General features: G+C 55.6%; 1 protein-coding gene across 1 annotated transcript in view; it reads left to right on the top strand.

Annotated features, from left to right (window-relative positions):
* The window catches only part of WNT3 (Wnt family member 3), a 48,417-nt gene extending 30,663 nt beyond the window's left edge, over positions 1-17,754 (top strand). Inside the window, exons 2-4 of the mRNA XM_056512102.1 lie at positions 6,333-6,574; positions 15,151-15,416; positions 17,275-17,754. Coding sequence (XP_056368077.1) covers positions 6,333-6,574; positions 15,151-15,416; positions 17,275-17,754 — 988 coding nt within the window. The remainder of the gene's footprint in view (positions 1-6,332; positions 6,575-15,150; positions 15,417-17,274) is intronic.
* Positions 17,755-18,217: the final 463 nt, after the last annotated feature.

The following is an 18,217-nucleotide window of genomic DNA, read 5'->3' as shown; positions in this document are numbered from 1 at the left end:
GCTTTGACTTGCAAAACTTTTCCTGCTGCTGCTCTTGATCTTCAGGCAAACCCAAGGGTTTGTGTGTCCCCTGCCCACCCAGAGCTGCAGTCAGCACGAACAGAATTGAAACAGGTGAATTTTACAGCAGGTGTGAGGCAGAGGAAGAGCCAGGATGGAAACTGCTGCTCCCAACACGGTGCCAGGATGCACCAGTGCCACTGCCTGAGCAGGAACATTGACCAGAAATGTTGGGAAATGTTTCCCAGAATGGGAAAACACCAAACACATCTCAGACCTGTCCAATAAAAGCCCCTCCAGGCTGAGAGAGGCTTTCCCACAGGCAGCAGGTGGCAAAGAAGGTCCCAGCTGTGGGCTGGCTTTTCCTGCTGGCTCCCAGCTGTCCCAGTGCTTTGTGAAACCTCAGGGATCAATCTGAGGCACTGATGGATGCCAGAGAGCCAAGCAGGACAAGGTTTCCTTGTCATTCTGTGCTGCAGGGGCCTGAGCTGCTGTGGGAGGAAATTTCTGCTGTCCAGAGCAGCCCCTGGATCCCTGGAATTGTCCCAGGCCAGGCTGGACAGGGCACCTGGGACAGTGGAGCTGTCCCTGCCATGGCAGGGGTGGCACTGGGTGGGCACTGAGGTTCATTCCAACCCAAACCACCCTGGGATTCTGTGACTGTGGTTAAAAGCTTCACTGGAGCTGCTGGTGGCTCTCAGGGAGAGCTGCTGGTGGCTCTGGAGGAATCTGGGAGGAGCAGGAGCCACCACGAGCAGCAGCATCCTCTGAGCAGCTCCCAGCCATGGATCCCCTGTGTGCTGGAGGCTCCAGTGAGGAAAACACCAAATCATCCCAACCATTTGTCAGGGAAAGAGGCACAGAGGGGCCCAGAGCTTGTCCCACTGATGTGGCAGATCCTCAGGAGGGGCAAGGGAGAGCTGCAGTGCAGGGAGAGCCCCATGGGACAGATGTGCCCTTGGTGGCAGCCCAGGGCTCTCCTGCCACAGGGCTGGAGCTGTCCTGGCACAGGGAGGGGGAAAAGAGTCCTTCAGATCCCTCTGCTTCCAGCTGCTGCCTCAGAGCCAGAAAAAACACCCAGAGCAGCACATCCCAGAAGGGTTCTCCCTGCATTTCAAGCAAAAAGCTGCAGCTCTGAGCTCAGGCAGTCACATTGCACACTCCTCACACACATGTCAGCATTTCCCAGGTCTGAGCAAATTCCTGTCCATCCCCAGGACTCCAAGAGCTCCCAGGACTCACTGCAGACAGTGACAGGTTATGGGATTGCAGAAGAAAGAGAAAGGGGTGAGCCCAGCAGGAGGCAGGGGCCCCTCCTGGCACTTTGCTGGTTTTTTATCATTAAACTGTGGAAGCTCAGTTTGGGTGAGCACAGCCCAAGGGCAGCCCAGCCCCTGCACACACAGAGGACAGGCAAACCCCTCTCAGCCCAGCAGGGCAGCACTACAGGCTTTGGAGCCCTGTTCCAGGCAGCAGGATTTGCTCTGGCTGCTAAATCCCAGCCCATGGCTCACACTGAGTCCAGTCCTGAGTGCACAAATGAGGAACAAATGTCCCAGAGCCTTTTGAACTCCCTGGCAGGAAACCTGCCCTAAATGCTGCTGCAGAAAGAGTCCCGACCTGCCAAATCCTGCCATTTCTAAACACTACTGGGTCTTACCTCTCCTGGTTGCCTTTCCAACCAAGTGGAAGATGAATTTCTGGCCAGCTCTGCAGGGAGGATGAAGGTGGGTGTGGGCACAGCACCTTCCACACCAAGTGGGAAGAGAGAGTCACCTCTGCAGGGATGGAGGGATTCAGCCACCAGCAGCCACAGGAGCAGGAGCTGCACAAAAGCACTCACTGCCAGGGCTGCAGAGCCCATCCAGAGCTTGGGAAGCACAGAGCAGCTCACAGGGCTGGAGCCACAGCCCTGCTGTGCCTGCCTGTCCTGGTGTGAAGGACAGGTGTGTCTGCCAATAAAGGCAGAAGCTTCTCTTTGAAATGGAATGTAAACCCCCTCCCTCCAAATTATTATTGTAATTTTGAAATTAAGAGGTTTTCAGGCAAAGAGATGGGAATTAGGAATAGCAGTTCTTTACTAGGAAAATTCAAATAGAAATGCAGTATTACACAGAACAATCCCAGCCCTGCCAGAGTCAGAATCCAAGCTGACACCCGTCAGTCAGTCAGGGTGTTGGCACAGTCCCATTCAATGGTGGCTGCATCCTCCTGCAGGGGCAGATGTGGTTCAGCTGGAGCAGTGCTCCTGGAGAAGGTGCAGTTTCCTCTGAAGCTCCAGGGATGATGTGGAAAGGTCTGGTTTTCCTCTGGAATCCAGTGGAAAGAAGGTTCCTTGGTGTCCCAAATCTCAGTTTTTATCTGGGTAGGAAAGGCTTGGCTGCTCCCCTGGCTGGAGCATCTCCCAGTGGGATGATGGAATTTTATCAGTCATGCCCTGGGACTCACTGGCCATGAACAGGAGATATCTCCTGGAGGGAGGATGGGCTGTGGGAAGATAAAGATGATTGCCCAGCTGGTTTAAAGCTGGCCCATGAGCAGATAATGTGTGCCAGGAGATCAGGGTCACTGCCCCAGCTGGGTTAACAGATGGGACAGAATTCACATTTCTGGGCACATCCTGCATTGCAACCCAAGACAGTGGCAGCACCAGGGGAGCAAAGGGAGCCCCTGAGAGAGTGTCAGGACCCTGAGAGCCAGGAGGGATGAAGCAGAGGAAGAGCAAAGGGATCCTGCAGCTCCTCATGCTCCTCCCTGCTCTCCCTCTGACACCAAACCCTCTCTGAGCACATCCCCTCTCACCATGGCAGCCAGGGGACACTGGAGCAGGAGGGGGAGCTGGGGTCTGTCAGCCCTGCAGTTGTGTTTGTGCCTTAAAATTGTGCTTGTCCTCCATCTCTCAAACTGACCCTGAGGCACTGCCTCTCCTTGTGTGCTCCCTTCATCCCCATGAGCTCTTGTGATTATATTGAACTCCTGTGAATTAAAGTCCTGTGACTGAGATTTTAGATTTAATACCTTGTGTAAGACACAAGATTTGCCCCTGGGATCCCAGATCTGGATTTCAAAGAGGTTTTGTTTCATCTTCAGCCACTCCATAGGGAAACCATTGTCCCTTGGGACCCCTCAGCTCCTGACTTCTGTGTCTTCCAGCACTCCTGGGTGATCTGGATGATGGAACAGGAGCAATGAAGTTTTTATAACTAAGTTTTTATAACTAAATTGCAGTGGGGAGATCAGGCAGGTGCCCCAGGGGGCAGAGAGGGGCAGGAGAAACAGGAAGCAGCAGCTGGGGCAGGAGTGGGAGCCAGGTCCTCTCATTCTGTCTCCAGCAGACACATTTCTCCTGAGCAGGGACCCTGGGGTTCCCTTTATATCCTTAAAATCATTCATGTGCAATTAAACCAACCAACTGATGCCAGCTCAGCATCCAGCTTGAGACTCCAGCCTGGAAGAGCAGCTCTGGGTGAGGACAGTCACCTGGTGTCCCAAAAGGGATGGCACCTCTTGGAGACCTTGGCATCTCTTGGCATCTCTTGGCATCTCTTGGCATCTCTTGGCATCCTGTCTCTGGAGGTCACATTGTGGAAGGACAAGGCCCTGAGAAACCAGATGTGACCTGGAAAGTTCCCTGCTCTGAGCCCTCCTGGGGGCTGTCCCAGCCTGGATTAACCAAGGACTGTAAATTATTGTTTTATTCCCACCCCGACTCCAGGAGGGAGAAACAGGAATGCAGTGGGAGCAGGGCTGGTGCCACAGGTGGTTGGAATGTGCTTCAGTGGGCAAACAGGAATGGGATGAGCTCCAGCCGAGGGACCTGGGGAGAAACAGCCCTGTGCACCTGCAAAGGCTGGAGCCAGGCAGCCAAGGGGGCAGAGCAAAACCTGGGTGTGCTGCTGGAGCAGAACTGGCTGGAGCAGCCCTGGGACATTGCAGCACCGAGAGGGACCGAGGGACAGCAGGGAGGGAGGGAGGGGATCCTTCCCTGCTGCTCAGCACTGCTGGGACCTCACTCACATCTTGCACAGGGACCCCCAGGACAAGAGAAACAGACCCAAAGCAGCAGAGAATGCCCTGAGCTGGGAATCTCACACGGATCAGGCACAGGGAATGTCGATGGGGCAACATAAAATTGGGATTCCCTGTGAGATCATGGGGCAAGGGCCCAGAAGAGCCTGGAGGAGATGCTGGAGGGGCAAATCACAGTATTACAAAATCCCTGGGTTGGAAGAGACTCAACAAGGATCATCCAGGTCAGCCCCTGTCCCTGCTCAGGACACCCCAACAATCCCACCCCAACAATCCCACCTGGGCTGAGAACACACTGAGTCAAAACTCCTCATGTTTGCCCCCAGTGATGCCTGCACAGTGAGGTCTCTGCTCTGAGTTCATGATGGTCACTCTGGCACAGAGGTGCTGCTCACACACTTCTTGTTATAAATTAGAAACAAAACTCTGGATATTCAGCAGCATTTCCATTGCTTTATTTTATACAGACAGAGGAGGCAGCGCTGGGGAGACATGGGGGCAACTGCCCACTCCATGCTCCACCCAGCTTTGGTTTGCAGCTCCCTTTTATAGCATGGTTTCCTTGTAGTCATCAATAATTGGGTTTTTTTGTTGTCATAATTCTGCCAGGTAAGCAGTGGTGGTCCTGGATGACTGAGTCTCTAGACAATTTGTCAAGTCCCACAGATAACCTCTGCTCTGGGTAGATAAGGAAATGGCAGGAGTCAGGCAGTCTGGTCTTAGGGATAGGCTGCAATTGATTACACAAAGGCAGGAAACCTGATTTTGCAGAATCTGCTGGGCTGTGTGAAAGCCTTGTTTTGCTGTCAGTAAAACAAAATTATTTAATCATATATTTTCCTTTCTTTAGAGTCATGTTTCATTTCAGACCCAAGTATTCTGGTTTATACAAACCCCAATATTTCTGTGATTAACACAAACCTTTTTTCAATTCTCACATTCTGAACCCACCTTCTGCAGGGACCCTCAGGCTGGGCTGGAGCCTGGGCCAGGCTGTGCCTGTTCTGCAGTTCCAGGTGTCTCAGTGCTCCTTTAGGCAGTGTCTTCACCCCAAATTTCTGCCCAAATAAACACTATGACCCACTGTTCCCAGTTTGCTGCTGGGCACTGGCAGCTCCTTGGAGCAGGGGAAAGGATCCTCTCAAATCTGCTCAGGCTGAGCCTGGTGTCCCTCCAGGTGGGACTGTGCAGGTTCAGTCTCTGCCAGGGCCACCTGCACAGGTGTCCAGGCAGCCTGGGACAGTGGCACTGACACACCCAGAGCCCTGCCCAGGAATGCTGATCCCTCAAGTGAACTCTCCACTGGACAGGGCACTTCACACCCTGGCCACAGTGAGAAGCTCTCATGTCAGTTCTCCTGGCAGCTGAGAGATCCCAGCGTGTTCCCCAGGCCCAGGTGTGTGGAAAATGGATTTGTAGAGTTCTCAGGAACTGACAAGGCTCACACATCTGTATGCAAACCTGGGGATAAGGAATGCTGGCTTAGAAATGCCATGGAATAGGACAGATATTGCTGAGAGAGAAATGGGGCTAGAGAAAAGTTTCAAAGGATGGTGTTGCAAATAAGGCTTGATATTTTGGAGAAATAGAACTGTGAAAGGTGCATTGTAGTAGAACCCAGGAGGGGTTATTTTAGATGAGTGGCTTTAAGGCATTTTACAGCATGATGTGACAACAGCTGATAGGCCAAGGAATGCTTATAATGTATAGAAATTAGGAAATAACTGGCTCCTGACTGTGAATTATAACATCTGTATTGTCTCAGGGTCAGAAAAGGGCAAAACCCAACACGTGTTGCTGCCCTGGGTGCAGTCCCTGGCAGGTCCTGGCAGATCCCCAGCCCCTTGGGGGGCTCTCAGGTGCTGTGGAGTTGCTGGGTTGGCTCCATGAAGTCACAAAGGCCTGGGGTGTCCCCAGCAGTGGCAGCAGCAGCAGTTCTGTTCTCTCCTGGCTTTCAGAACACTGGTCCCCCTGAACTCTTGGCTCACCAAAATGCCCCTGGGGATGGTGGGGCAGGGCTGGGTTATCAGTGCCATGGGCAGTTCCCTGATGCTGTCCCTGTCCCTGTCCCTGTCCCTGTCCCTGTCCCTGACCTTGTTCTGTCCTGTCCTGTCCTGTCCCTGCAGGTCCCTGTCCCTGACCCTGACCCTGACCCTGATACTGTCCCTGTCCCTGTCCCTGTCCTGTCCCTGCAGGTCCCTGGCCCTGACCCTGTCTGTCCTGTCCCTGCAGGTCCCTGCTCCTGGCCCTGTCCCTGTCCTGTCCCTGTCCCTGTCCTGACCCTGTGTGTCCTGTCCCTGCAGGTCCCTGGCCCTGGGCCAGCAGTACAGCTCTCTGGGCTCGCAGCCGCTGCTGTGCGGCTCCATCCCCGGGCTGGTGCCCAAGCAGCTCCGCTTCTGCCGCAACTACATCGAGATCATGCCCAGCGTGGCTGAGGGCGTCAAGCTGGGCATCCAGGAGTGCCAGCACCAGTTCCGGGGGCGCCGCTGGAACTGCACCACCATCGAGCACAGCCTGGCCATCTTCGGGCCCGTGCTGGACAAGGGTAACGGGCGGGGCGGGGCGGGGAACAGCTGGGGAACAGCTGGAACAAGGGTAACGGGCGGGGCAGGGAGGGGAACAGCTGGGGAACAGCTGGGGAACAGCTGGGGGACAGCTGGAACAAGGGTAACGGGCAGGGCAGGGCGGGGAACAGCTGGAACAAGGGTAACGGGCTGGGCGGGGAACAGCTGGGGGACAGCTGGAACAAGGGTAACGGGCGGGGCAGGGAGGGGAACAGCTGGGGAACAGCTGGAACAAGGGTAACGGGCGGGGCAGGGCGGGGCAGGGCTGGGGAACAGCTGGGCAAAGGTAACAGACAGGGCTGGGGCACAGCTGGGGCACAGCTGGGGCAGGGCTGGATAAGGGTAACAGGCAGGGCGGGGCAGGGGAACAGCTGGGGCACAGCTGGAACGAGGGTAATGGGCAGGGTGGGGCAGGGCTGGGGCACAGCTGGACAGAGGTAACACAGGCACAGCTGGGGCACAGCTGGAGAAAGGTAACGGGACAGGGTGGGGCGTGGCAGGGACACAGCTGGACAAAGGTAACACAGGCAGGGCTGGGGCACAGCTGGCACAGCTGGACAAGGGTAACGGGTGGGGCGGGGCAGGGCTAGGGAACAGCTGGGGCAGGGCTGGGGCACAGCTGGACAAAGATAACTGGGAAGGGGGCTGGGGCACAGCTGGCACATCTCTCCTGGGCTCTGGGATGAAATAAGTGGATCAGGATACCACTCTCCCCTTTTCAAGGCCTTTATTAAGGACAGCTTTGGGTGGAGAGCCCAAGGAATCCCACACACTGCCACTTTTTCCCAGACAACACAGAGGAGAAGGAGAGCAGCTTTGTCCTTTGGCAGATCTGGGCCTTTTCTTCTCACAGAACTCCTCAAGAAGACACTGTTGGTTCTTAGTCCAGGGATGTTATTCCAGCCAGGTGCTGTCTCAGTTATGGCTGTTGGGTGGGGAAGGCTCTAGATGATGGTTTTCTTTCTCAGCTGTTATTCCTCACTTGGCAGTACTGTTCCTGGTCCTTGATGTTATATTAGCTCATTATTTTGAAGGGTATTTACCCTCAGTGGCACCCCCACAAGTCCTTGCTGTCATGAGCCAGTTTCAAAGGGGATGATGGAAGTGAGCATGGCTGTTGGTTTGGGTACTGGAGAAGGGGGAGGGACAGGAAGCCAGGAATATTGTCACCTTACAGGGACATAAAACATCAAACAACCAACAATCAACATCACACACCCCTACAGACACTGATCATTCAAACCTAACTCACAACAAGTCACATTCCATCCTAACTTCAACCAATCACTTGTAACATGGGGCACACCAGGACTGTCCTGCTGGGGACAGGGAAGGGCTCTGATGTGCCAGCTTGCACCTCTGATTGCTCCAGTTGCTTTTTTCCCCAATTTTTTGGTGTTTTCCATCACAAGGGGTAATGAGGGAAAAGGTCTGTTCCCATCCCAGGAGCTCAGAAGGGAGGCTATAAAGGATATAGAGGCTATAGAGGATATAGAGGATATAAAGGATATAAAGGATATAAAGGATATAGAGGATATAAAGGATATAGAGGATATAGAGGATATAGAGGATATAGAGGATATAAAGGACATAAAGGAAGGGGAAGGTTTAACCAAAACACTCTCACATGTTCTGGAATCACGGCTCCACCTTGCTGCATTTCCAAGCTGGGTCCAGCAGTGGGAAAAGCCAAGGAGAGGGGATGTGGTTGAGCTCTTTGGGATCCATGCAGAGCCACTGAAGCACAAACTGCCCATCCCAGGAGCTCCTGGGCTCAGGTTTCCCCACCAGTGAGGAACCAGGGTTGAAATCCATGGTCCTGGTCAGGCTTAGTTCAATGAATCTTTTTTTCAATGGGATTTCAATGGATCTTTTCACAAATGAGCCCAAAAAGCAGGGATCAAGGAGAGGTTATAAACTCATTTTCCCTCTCTCCAAACTCTTCTTCATCCCCTGCTCCTGAAATTCCACCTTCCTGGCACTGGCATGGATCAGGCCCTCTGCAGCATTGATGAGGCACCATAAAATTGGGATTCCCAGTGAGACCATGGGGCATTACACTGGAAAAAGTGAGAAAGGGCCCCAAAAGAGCCTGGAAGGAGGTGCTGGAGGGGAATGGCATAGAAAACAAAATTTTCTAAGTTGGAAGGGATGCACAGGGATCATGCCCAGCAATCCCACCCTGGGCATCCCTGTCCAAACTCTCCTGGAGCTCTGGGACCATTCCTGGAGCCTGGGCAGTGCCCAAACCCTCTGGGGAAGAACCTTTCCTGATCTCCACCCTAAACCTCCCCAGCAGCCCCATGATAACCTGTCCCACATCTCTGATGTCCCAGACCTCAGATCAAAAGGCATTCCCATGAAATTGGACCATGTGGTGGATTAAAAACTCCCAGTGGATAAAAATCTGTTTTCTCCACCCTGTCCTGTGGGATTATGTTCACCCTGTGCCACATTCAGTACAATATCTTGATTTCACAGCTTCATAAACACAACCAAAACCATTTTCTCCTCATCTTCCTGGATGCTGGCACCACTGGGTCCCTGCAGCCCAAAATCTCTTTATTGAACAGAAATTATTTTTTCTAGTGAAATTATTGTTTCTAGTGATGCCTTGGAAATGGGAATTTTATGGTACAGACTCCAAGAAACTGGAGAAATTGGGGTGAGAGCAGGACTTTGGACTGTTTGCCAACAGTCCCCTGGAAAATGCTGCAGCTCTGGTGAATCTTTCTTACAAAGCCCCAATGTTCTGCAAAGAAACAGTTCATGATATCTTCTTTTCAAGTTTTATCTCCCAGTCAGGGTAGGAAGGTTTCAGATCCCTGAAATGTCAGTTGAGTATTTCACTGGAAACCATTCCTTTGTGGGATTCTTTGCAGGAGCCAGGATTGTAAAGTCTTATTAGAGCACTAATAGGCACCATGACATTCATTTCCCCTCTGTTGTGCCAGGGTAGATTTTGGGGTAACTGCTGTATTTACTACTAAATAACTTGTCAGCAGGGCTCCACACACTCCAATTTACTGCCTAATAAAAGCCTTTCCTAAATTTCTGCCCTTAAAAGATCAGAAAGTTTTAATTTGCTTTAAAAACGGCCATTAAAAAAGTGTCATAAAAATTCTAAACATGCTATGAAAGAGCTGTTCAAGCACTGAGACACTGAAAATCTCTCAGCACCATTTCTGTCAGCAGGAAAGCACTTCAAGATTAGGTTTGAACCATCCTCCCTGTAATGAGCAAACTGAACTTTGAATTTATGGAGAATATTTTAAGATTCTTTCGGCTGCAGGGACTCGAGCAAAGCCTCATGTGTGGACTTGCCTCAGCATCTCCACACACCCCTTTGACAAGGTAAAATATCACCCAGAGCTCTGAAACTCTTCTGACAGATGGAGAAAAAGGAGTGAGCACGTTGGAAATTCAGCTTTCCCAATGCCACCATGACACATCTCCAGACAGCACAGAGTGAATTTCTCCTGTGTCTCACTAACCTGAAAGTGGAGCAGTTAAAAATAAACAGCATCATCTGCAAAGAAGGACACATCAAAGCCCAGCCCATCTGATCGTGGGGATTATTCACATTTTTGAACTCTGCTCCTGTCTTTTCCCTGCTGCCTTCAAAATTAATGAGTGGATTGAGGATGGGAATGGTGGCACTGAGTAACAGGAACCTGAGACTCCCAGAGGAAACCAGAACATTTCCAGCCATGGATCCCCCAGCTGAGGGAAGAGAGGAGCTGGTGCCAGAACTGAGAGATGCTTCAGCTGGGAGGGTGTGGGAGCTCCCTGCTCCTCACTGACCCTCCTGGGCCTCCAGAGAGCCTGGGACAGTCTGGGTGGGAAGGGACCTTTCAAAGATCACCTCACCCAACTCAGGGTCTTCCTCAGATGCAGCAGTGAGAGTCCCAGGCTGGTTTGGGTTGGATAAAACCCACCCAGTGCCACCCCTGCCATGGCAGGGACACCTCCCACTGTCCCAGCTGCTCCCAGCCCTGCCCAGCCTGGCCTGGGGCACTGCCAGGGATCCAGGGGCAGGAGCTGCTCTGGGCACCCTGTGCCAGCCCTGCCCACCCTGCCAGGAACAATTCCTGCCCAATATCCCACCCAGCCCTGCCCTGGGCACTGGGAGCCATTCCCTGTGTCTGTCCCTCCATCCCTGTCCCCAGTCCCTCTCCAGCTCTCCTGGATCCCTTCAGGCCCTGCAAGGGACTCTGAGCTCTCCCTGGAGCTTCTCCTCTCCAGGGGAGCACCCCCAGCTCTCCCAGCCTGTTCTTCCTTGCAGGAAGATCATCAGTGGCCTTAGGAAACCAAAGCCTGGGCAGCTACAGCAGCCAAAACCTTGGGAGTGTGAGTGTGGGGTGGGAGATGTGGGCAAACCCAGGTGGGTGATGCAGAGCCTCTCCTGGGCTGTTGCTCAGCAGATCCCAAGTGGGTTCAGTGCCCTGGGGGTCCCTGAGCTGCTTTGGTGTTCCTTGCCCTGCCAGGGACTGCAGAAGGGGAGGTTGGAGCTGTGGGTGACACTGGGGAGGGAAATGATGTGGCTGTGGGAAGAGCTGCAGGCAGGAATCCCTTGGGTGTTTCAGGGAGGGCAGCCCTGAGCTCCCACAGTGGCACCAGGGCCTGGAGGATGTGCCCAGGAAGGCTCAGGCACAGCTGAGCATCCCACACTGTGCTGCTCTGCAGACTGAGCCTCCTTCAGTGCCAGGGACCATGGTTAACATGTTTGCAGCTCCTTCAAAAGGAAATTATCCTCAGTTCCTTTGCAGGCTCTATTAGAAATGATTTTCAATGCTGCTGTAGTGAGAACTGCACCTTTGAAGCTTTTCCAAAATAGACTCAATCTACCTGAGGGAGCAGCAGCTGAGATCAACCAGGTTCATACTGAGAGGAGATTTCATCCAGGTGTTTGTCAGAGGTGAAACCCTGAGCCTGTGCTGGCCAGATGCAGAATGTGAGCTGTGGCAGGAACTGTCTTGGTCTGGGTTTTGGTTTTGGTTTGTGGGGCTGCACCCCTGGGTGTGCTGGAAGTCAGAAAAAAGGGAACATGGCAAGGGCTGCCATGGTGGCCACAAGATCAGGATTATGGGCTTGAAAGGCCTGGTTTGAGAACCTCCTAAAGGAAAGGGCTCCAGGAGAGCTGGAGAGGGACTGGGGACAGGGATGGAGGGACAGGACACAGGGAATGGCTCCCACTGCCCAGGGCAGGGCTGGGTGGGATATTGGGCAGGAATTGTTCCTGGCAGGGTGGGCAGGGCTGGCACAGGGTGCCCAGAGCAGCTCCTGCCCCTGGATCCCTGGCAGTGTCCCAGGCCAGGCTGGGCAGGGCTGGGAGCAGCTGGGACAGTGGCAGGCACTGGATGGGCTTTAAGGTTCCTCCCAACCCAAACTGTTCTGTAGCTCTATGATTCTATGTTTTCCTTTTTCCATGTCTTATTTTCTAAACCAGGCCATGAAGAAAAACCCGAAAAAATCAAAAACCCTACCCCTGAATGTGGGGTAAGATCATGTTTTTACAAGCAGATTCCCCAAGATGATTTATACTGCAGGTGTGCAGTCTGGGATAAGCAGGGAGGAAAAACCTGCTTTCCCCCTCCCTCCTTTCCCTTTTCTTTGTAAAATAAGGTCAGTTCTTATCCAAAGCCAATGGCTCTTCCAGCCAAGCCCTGCCCAGAGCCAGGGCTGAGCCAGCTCTGGGGAAAGCAATCACCCTTCTCTGGGCCAGGGATGAAATCCATGATTTTGGTGAAAGCTGGAACCCAGACAGAGCTGGGTGTGAGTGCCCGAGGCAGAGAAGCCCCGCAGGCACCTGGAGAGCGATTCCCGGGCTGGGGAAGAGCTCTGGGAGCTGCACCAGGGCTGGGTCTGCCCGAGCTGGGCAGGAGCCTGTGCGAGCTGCCCCCTTTCCCCGGTCCCTGCGCTCCTGTCCCCAGCCCGGCTGTCCCTGCTCCTCTCCCGCTCCAGGGGGACCCCAGGGCTGATTCCCCGGGACCCCAGGGGCTGATTTTGATTCTCGGGGACTCCAGGGTTTGATTCCCCGGGACCCCAGGGCTGATTCCCCGGAACTCCAGGGGCTGATTTTGATTCTCGGGGACTCCAGGGCTGATTCTCGAGGAAGATGCTCCGAGCATCCCAGGGCCGGGCATCCCGAGCGCATCCCGGAGCGGGGCAGGTGCAGGAGCAGCTGGGCCGGGCTGTCCCGAGCCGGGCTAAGCCTGACACGAGCTGTGAAAAGGCAGAGCCGCACCACGATAACCCACGGCTTTTCTCAGCCGTGACACTCGCAGTCATTTGCATCTAAACAGGGGTGTGTGGGATCAGGGGCCGGCTTGATATAAACTCAGCAGCTTAAAGGGAGGGGGAGGGAAAGGAGAGAGGGAGAGAGAAAAATAAGCTTATAGCGATGAGAAAGAGCTAAGCTTCCTCCCCTACTGTGAGGCAGGGCGAGCGATACCATCGCAGCGCCGCAGTCGTTTCAAATCGCTGCCGCATTCACACGCCCTTTAGCCATTCTGGGGGGCTGGGGAGCGCCATCAATAGGGATTTCCCAGCCGGGCTGGCGGGATTGGAGGGTGACGGCAGGACAGGGGAACATTGCCCCGTTGCTACGAGGTGCTCCTGGGGAATGCCAGTGCTCTGTGCCGTGGGTACGCTGGCCGGCGGAAACATTCCGCATTATGCTGGTAATACAGTGTGACACCGCGGGAACAATGGCAAATTGAGTGTCCCAGCAGGTAACGGGCCCGGCTGGGACACTGTCGCAGTGGTGCACTGTCAAGGCGGCTCTAATCCTCCCTCGCCAGCCCCTCCCCTGGTTCTGGGAACGCTGCTCCCGCATTTCATCTCTGGGAAATTCTCCCAGCTCCTCGCCCAGAGCCCGGCGACAATTTCAAGGCGAGGGGTTTGCTGGCAGCTCCTCGCTCCCCCCCGCGGGCACCGTGCGGGGGACACGGGGGACAATGGGGGACACGGGGGGCACGGGGGGCACGGGGGACACGGGGGACAATGGGGGACACGGGGGGCACGGGGCAGCTGCGGGAGCGTGTCCACCGTGTCCATCGTGTCCATCGTGTCCAGCCGTGTCCATCGCGGCCCTGCCCTGCGGGCACTGGCTGCCCCAGCTCGGTCCCAGCGCGGTCCCAGTCCAACCCCAGCTCAGCCCCAGTCCCGCCCAGTCCGGCTCGGTCCCAGCCCAGTCTAGCTCGGTCCCAGCCCAGCTCAGCCCCAGTCCAGCCCAGTCTAGCTCGGTCCCAGCCCAGCTCAGCCCCAGTCCAGCCCAGTCCGGCTCGGTCCCAGCCCAGCCCGGCCCCGCAGTGCCTCTGCTCCCCATCCACGCCTGCCAGGGAAAGCGGAGCCGCGCCGGCCCGAGAGCCACTCGTGTCCCCCGCTGTCCCCGGGCTGTGGCCAGGAGGGCTCGCTGCCTCCTCTCATCTGCTCTGCTTTGGCCACCCAAAGAGCCTTTGTCAGGCTGGAACACCCCATTTGGAGCAGGGACCTTCAGCCGTGCCCACAGCCCAAGTGGTCCCAGCACAAGCAGCTGGTGAAAGCCCCCCGAGGAAAACCCTGCTAGGCAGAGGCTGGATCCCTGCCTCGCATCGGAGGTGGGAAGGGCACGGAGGGAAGGGTTTGAACTAAAGGGAGATGAAAACCTCAGCGGGGTCCTGCTGGCACAGCCAGCACTGAGCAGCCCTGGGAGATGCCCGGGCAGGGCTGCACATTCCCACAGCCACGTCCTGAGAGCCCCGGGCTGGCAGCAGCTCAGCTGGGAAAGCTGCTCGGGGAGCCAGAGCCACTCTGAGAGACACAGGCTGGGACAGGGACCGGCACGGGGCAGGAGCAGGGCAGGGATGCAGGGCACAGCTGAGGGGATGGTCCATGGCTCCTGCCCTGGGAGGAAGGGACTGGCTCCAAGGTGATTTTCTCAGCAGAAATTTCTGGCTTCATGCCACATCTGCTGATGACTGTCCCGATGATCTGACCACACCAGACCCACAAGGCAATGGGAACCCTCCAGGCCAGGCTCCACAGCCCCTGAGATCAGACCTCCAGCCCCTCCCAGTCTCCTGCACATCAGCACGAGGTTGGATTGACCCCAGGGAGGAAGTTGTTTCTGAGACTGTGCTTGGAACAGCCTGAGCCAGTGTCCCGCTGTCCCACAGTGTGTCCTGCAGCATCCCAAACCTTTCCCCAGCTCAACGAGCTTCTGCACCTCTAACCCCTGGCATGGAGCCCCTCTCTGTGTTCCCAGACCAAGAATTACTCCAGTAACTCTCTCCTGAGGCCCCTCAAGCTGCTACTGATGCCTTGTTCACCCCTGAACACCCATGCTGGATCAAATCCTGGATCCTGGATTTGGGAAACCCTGCCCGTGCGACCCCCAGAGCTGGAGTCACACCCCTGCCCCAAGGGCAATGCTGGCAGCTCCCAGGAAACCCTCATTAACAATTTAACAAAACAATTTCTTGCTTTCCCGTGAGGTTTAGGTGCTGCTGGGGAGGCTGGGAAGGAAAAGGCCAGCGCTGCCCTGGCAGTGACCGCCGGCTCTGTGTCCCCGCAGCCACGCGCGAATCCGCCTTCGTGCACGCCATCGCCTCGGCCGGGGTGGCCTTCGCTGTCACCCGCTCCTGCGCCGAGGGCACCTCCACCATCTGCGGCTGCGACTCCCACCACAAGGGCCCCCCGGGGGACGGCTGGAAGTGGGGGGGCTGCAGCGAGGACGCGGATTTCGGGGTGCTGGTGTCGCGGGAGTTCGCGGACGCGCGGGAGAACCGGCCGGACGCGCGCTCCGCCATGAACCGGCACAACAACGAGGCGGGACGGACGGTGAGTGCCGGGACGGACGGACACCCTGCCCCGCCGCCACGGGCCGGGCCGGCTCCTCCTGCTGCGGGGCGGCCGCAGGAATTCCCCGGCAGCGAATTTCTAGGGCTGTTTTCCAGGGCATCACCCTTCCTTTTCCTAAACAGACAGGTTTAAGAGCTAAAATATTCCTTGATGCCAATGCAGACGGAATTCCAGAATGGTTTGGCATGATGGGACCTTAAAGCCCATCTTGTTCCACCCCCTGCCATGGGCAGGGACACCTTCCACTGTCCCAGGCTGCTCCAAGCCCCGTCCAACCTTGGACACTGCCAGGGGTGGGGCAGCCACGGCTGCCCTGGGCACCCTGAGCACCTTCCAAGGCCATGGTAGAAACCCAGCCCCAGGTCAGCACTGGATGAAAAGGATTTTCCTCCCTGTGCCTCCTTCCTGCATGTTCCCACCCAATGATTCCTTGAAGTGGGTGATAGTCACAGCCTCATCCAACTGGAATATTCCATTCCATTCCATTCCATTCCATTCCATTCCATTCCATTCCATTCCATTCCATTCCATTCCATTCCATTCCATTCCATTCCATTCCATTCCATTCCATTCCATCCCATCCCATCCCATTCCTGCAGTCAGCAGGTACCTGGGCCTCTGTCTGCCCTGGGTCATTTGCAGACCCAGTGGGACCTTTCCAACAGTGCTTGAAGCTGACACTGATATGGGTTTTGCACACCACAGCAGGCAGAGGTGGAAGGAGAGAAGCCTGACAGCTTCCAGTACAAAAATCCCCCACCAAATCCCAGGAATTTTATTCAAAATCAGTGATTATTTTGCTTCTCACAAAGGAGATGTTGGTGAAGAGTCCTCTCTGTAAACTCCCAATTTCACACACTTTCAGTACAAACTGTTGGATTTGGGACATGAATGAAGGGTCATTAGCAAGGGATCAGTCTCCATCCAGAGGGCTCAGAAACATTTCCAGCCCTCAGCTTGTCTGGACTCTGACTGTCCACACAGATAGGACAGATCCCCATGAAAGGATCAAACATTTGGATTAGGTTAGACTGGATTAGAATAAATTAGACTGGGTTGGATTGGATTGGATTGGATTGGATTGGGTTGGATTGGATTGGGTTGGATTGGATTGGATTGGATTGGATTGGATTGGATTGGATTGGATTGGATTGGGATGAGCAGAGCAGCTGCCCACCTCAGCTGTGCTTTTGTAGTGTGACATCTCTGGAGACTTTTAAAGCTCCCCAGCATCTCCAACCAGCCCATGCTTACAAAATCATAGAACCAGAGAATGTCCTGAGCTGGAAGGGACCCACAGGGTCATGGATTCCAGCTCCTGTTCCTGCACAGACACCCCCAAATCCCACCCTGGACATCCCTGGCAGTGCTGTCCAAACTCTCCTGGAGCTCTGGCAGCCTCGGGGCTGGGACCGTTCCCTGGGGAGCCTGGGCAGTGCCCAAACCCTCTGGGGGAGGGAAGAACCTTTCCCTAATATCCAACCTAAACCTCCCTGGCCCAGCTCCAGCTGTTCCCTGGGTCCTGTCACTGGTCAGGAGAGTGAAGAGATCAATTCCATCCACTGCTCCTCATGAGGGTGCTGAAAACCTCAGTGAGGTCCAACCTCAGTCTCCTGCAGCTGAACAAGCCCAGTGCCCTCATGAGGCCCCTCCAGACCCTTCCCCATCCTTGTGGCCTCCTTTGGACACTCTCTAGTGGCTTTTTGCCTTTTTTATGTTGTGGTGCCCAAACCTGCCCCCAGAACTCGAGGTGAGGCAAGCTCAGATCAGAATTTAAACCCGGGCGGGTGATGGGAAGCAAACCCTGCGTTCCTGCTGCTGACTCTGTTCCCCACAGACCATCCTGGACCACATGCACCTCAAGTGCAAGTGCCACGGGCTGTCGGGGAGCTGCGAGGTGAAGACGTGCTGGTGGGCGCAGCCCGATTTCCGCGCCATCGGCGATTACCTGAAGGACAAGTACGACAGCGCGTCCGAGATGGTGGTGGAGAAGCACCGCGAGTCCCGCGGCTGGGTGGAAACTCTCAGGGCCAAGTACGCGCTGTTCAAGCCGCCCACGGAGCGGGACCTGGTGTACTACGAGAACTCGCCCAATTTCTGCGAGCCCAACCCCGAGACGGGCTCCTTTGGGACCAGGGACAGAACGTGCAATGTCACCTCCCACGGCATCGACGGCTGCGACCTGCTGTGCTGCGGGCGGGGCCACAACACCCGGACTGAGAAGCGCAAGGAGAAGTGTCACTGCATCTTCCACTGGTGCTGCTATGTCAGCTGCCAGGAGTGCACGCGGGTCTACGATGTCCACACCTGCAAGTGAGCACGGGCGGGTCCCCGCGGGTGGGGGATGCTGCAGAGCCGGGCCCGGGGCTCCGGCAGCCCCGCACTGCAGAGACGGCACAGAACTGCTGGTGGCCCCGCCAGGGCACGGCCAGGGCACGGGGAGGGCTCTGGGCACCTCACCCACGCCAGGAGGGACTGCATCCCTCGGGCAGGGCAGGACAGAGGGCAGGGGTGGGACACGGAGGGACAGGACAGGGCAGGGAGGGCAGGGACAGGACAGGGAGAGCAGGGACAGGACAGGGACAGGACAAGGATGGCAGGGACAGGACAGGATGCCTGGGGACACCAGGGACAGCTGAGTCCCAGCAAGGCACAGCCACACCAGGCAGAGCTGTCACAGCAGCTCCTGAGCTCCCAGCTCTGTCCTGCACCACAGGTCCAGCCCCTGCAGACACCAACACGGGGGCTCAGGTGGAAATGGATTTTTCACAGTGAAAGCT

This window comes from Oenanthe melanoleuca, chromosome 27, assembly GCF_029582105.1.
Source record: "Oenanthe melanoleuca isolate GR-GAL-2019-014 chromosome 27, OMel1.0, whole genome shotgun sequence".
Taxonomy (NCBI): domain Eukaryota; kingdom Metazoa; phylum Chordata; class Aves; order Passeriformes; family Muscicapidae; genus Oenanthe; species Oenanthe melanoleuca.
The sequence above is the reverse complement of the archived record's forward strand: the minus strand, read 5'-3'. Positions and strand labels throughout refer to the sequence as shown.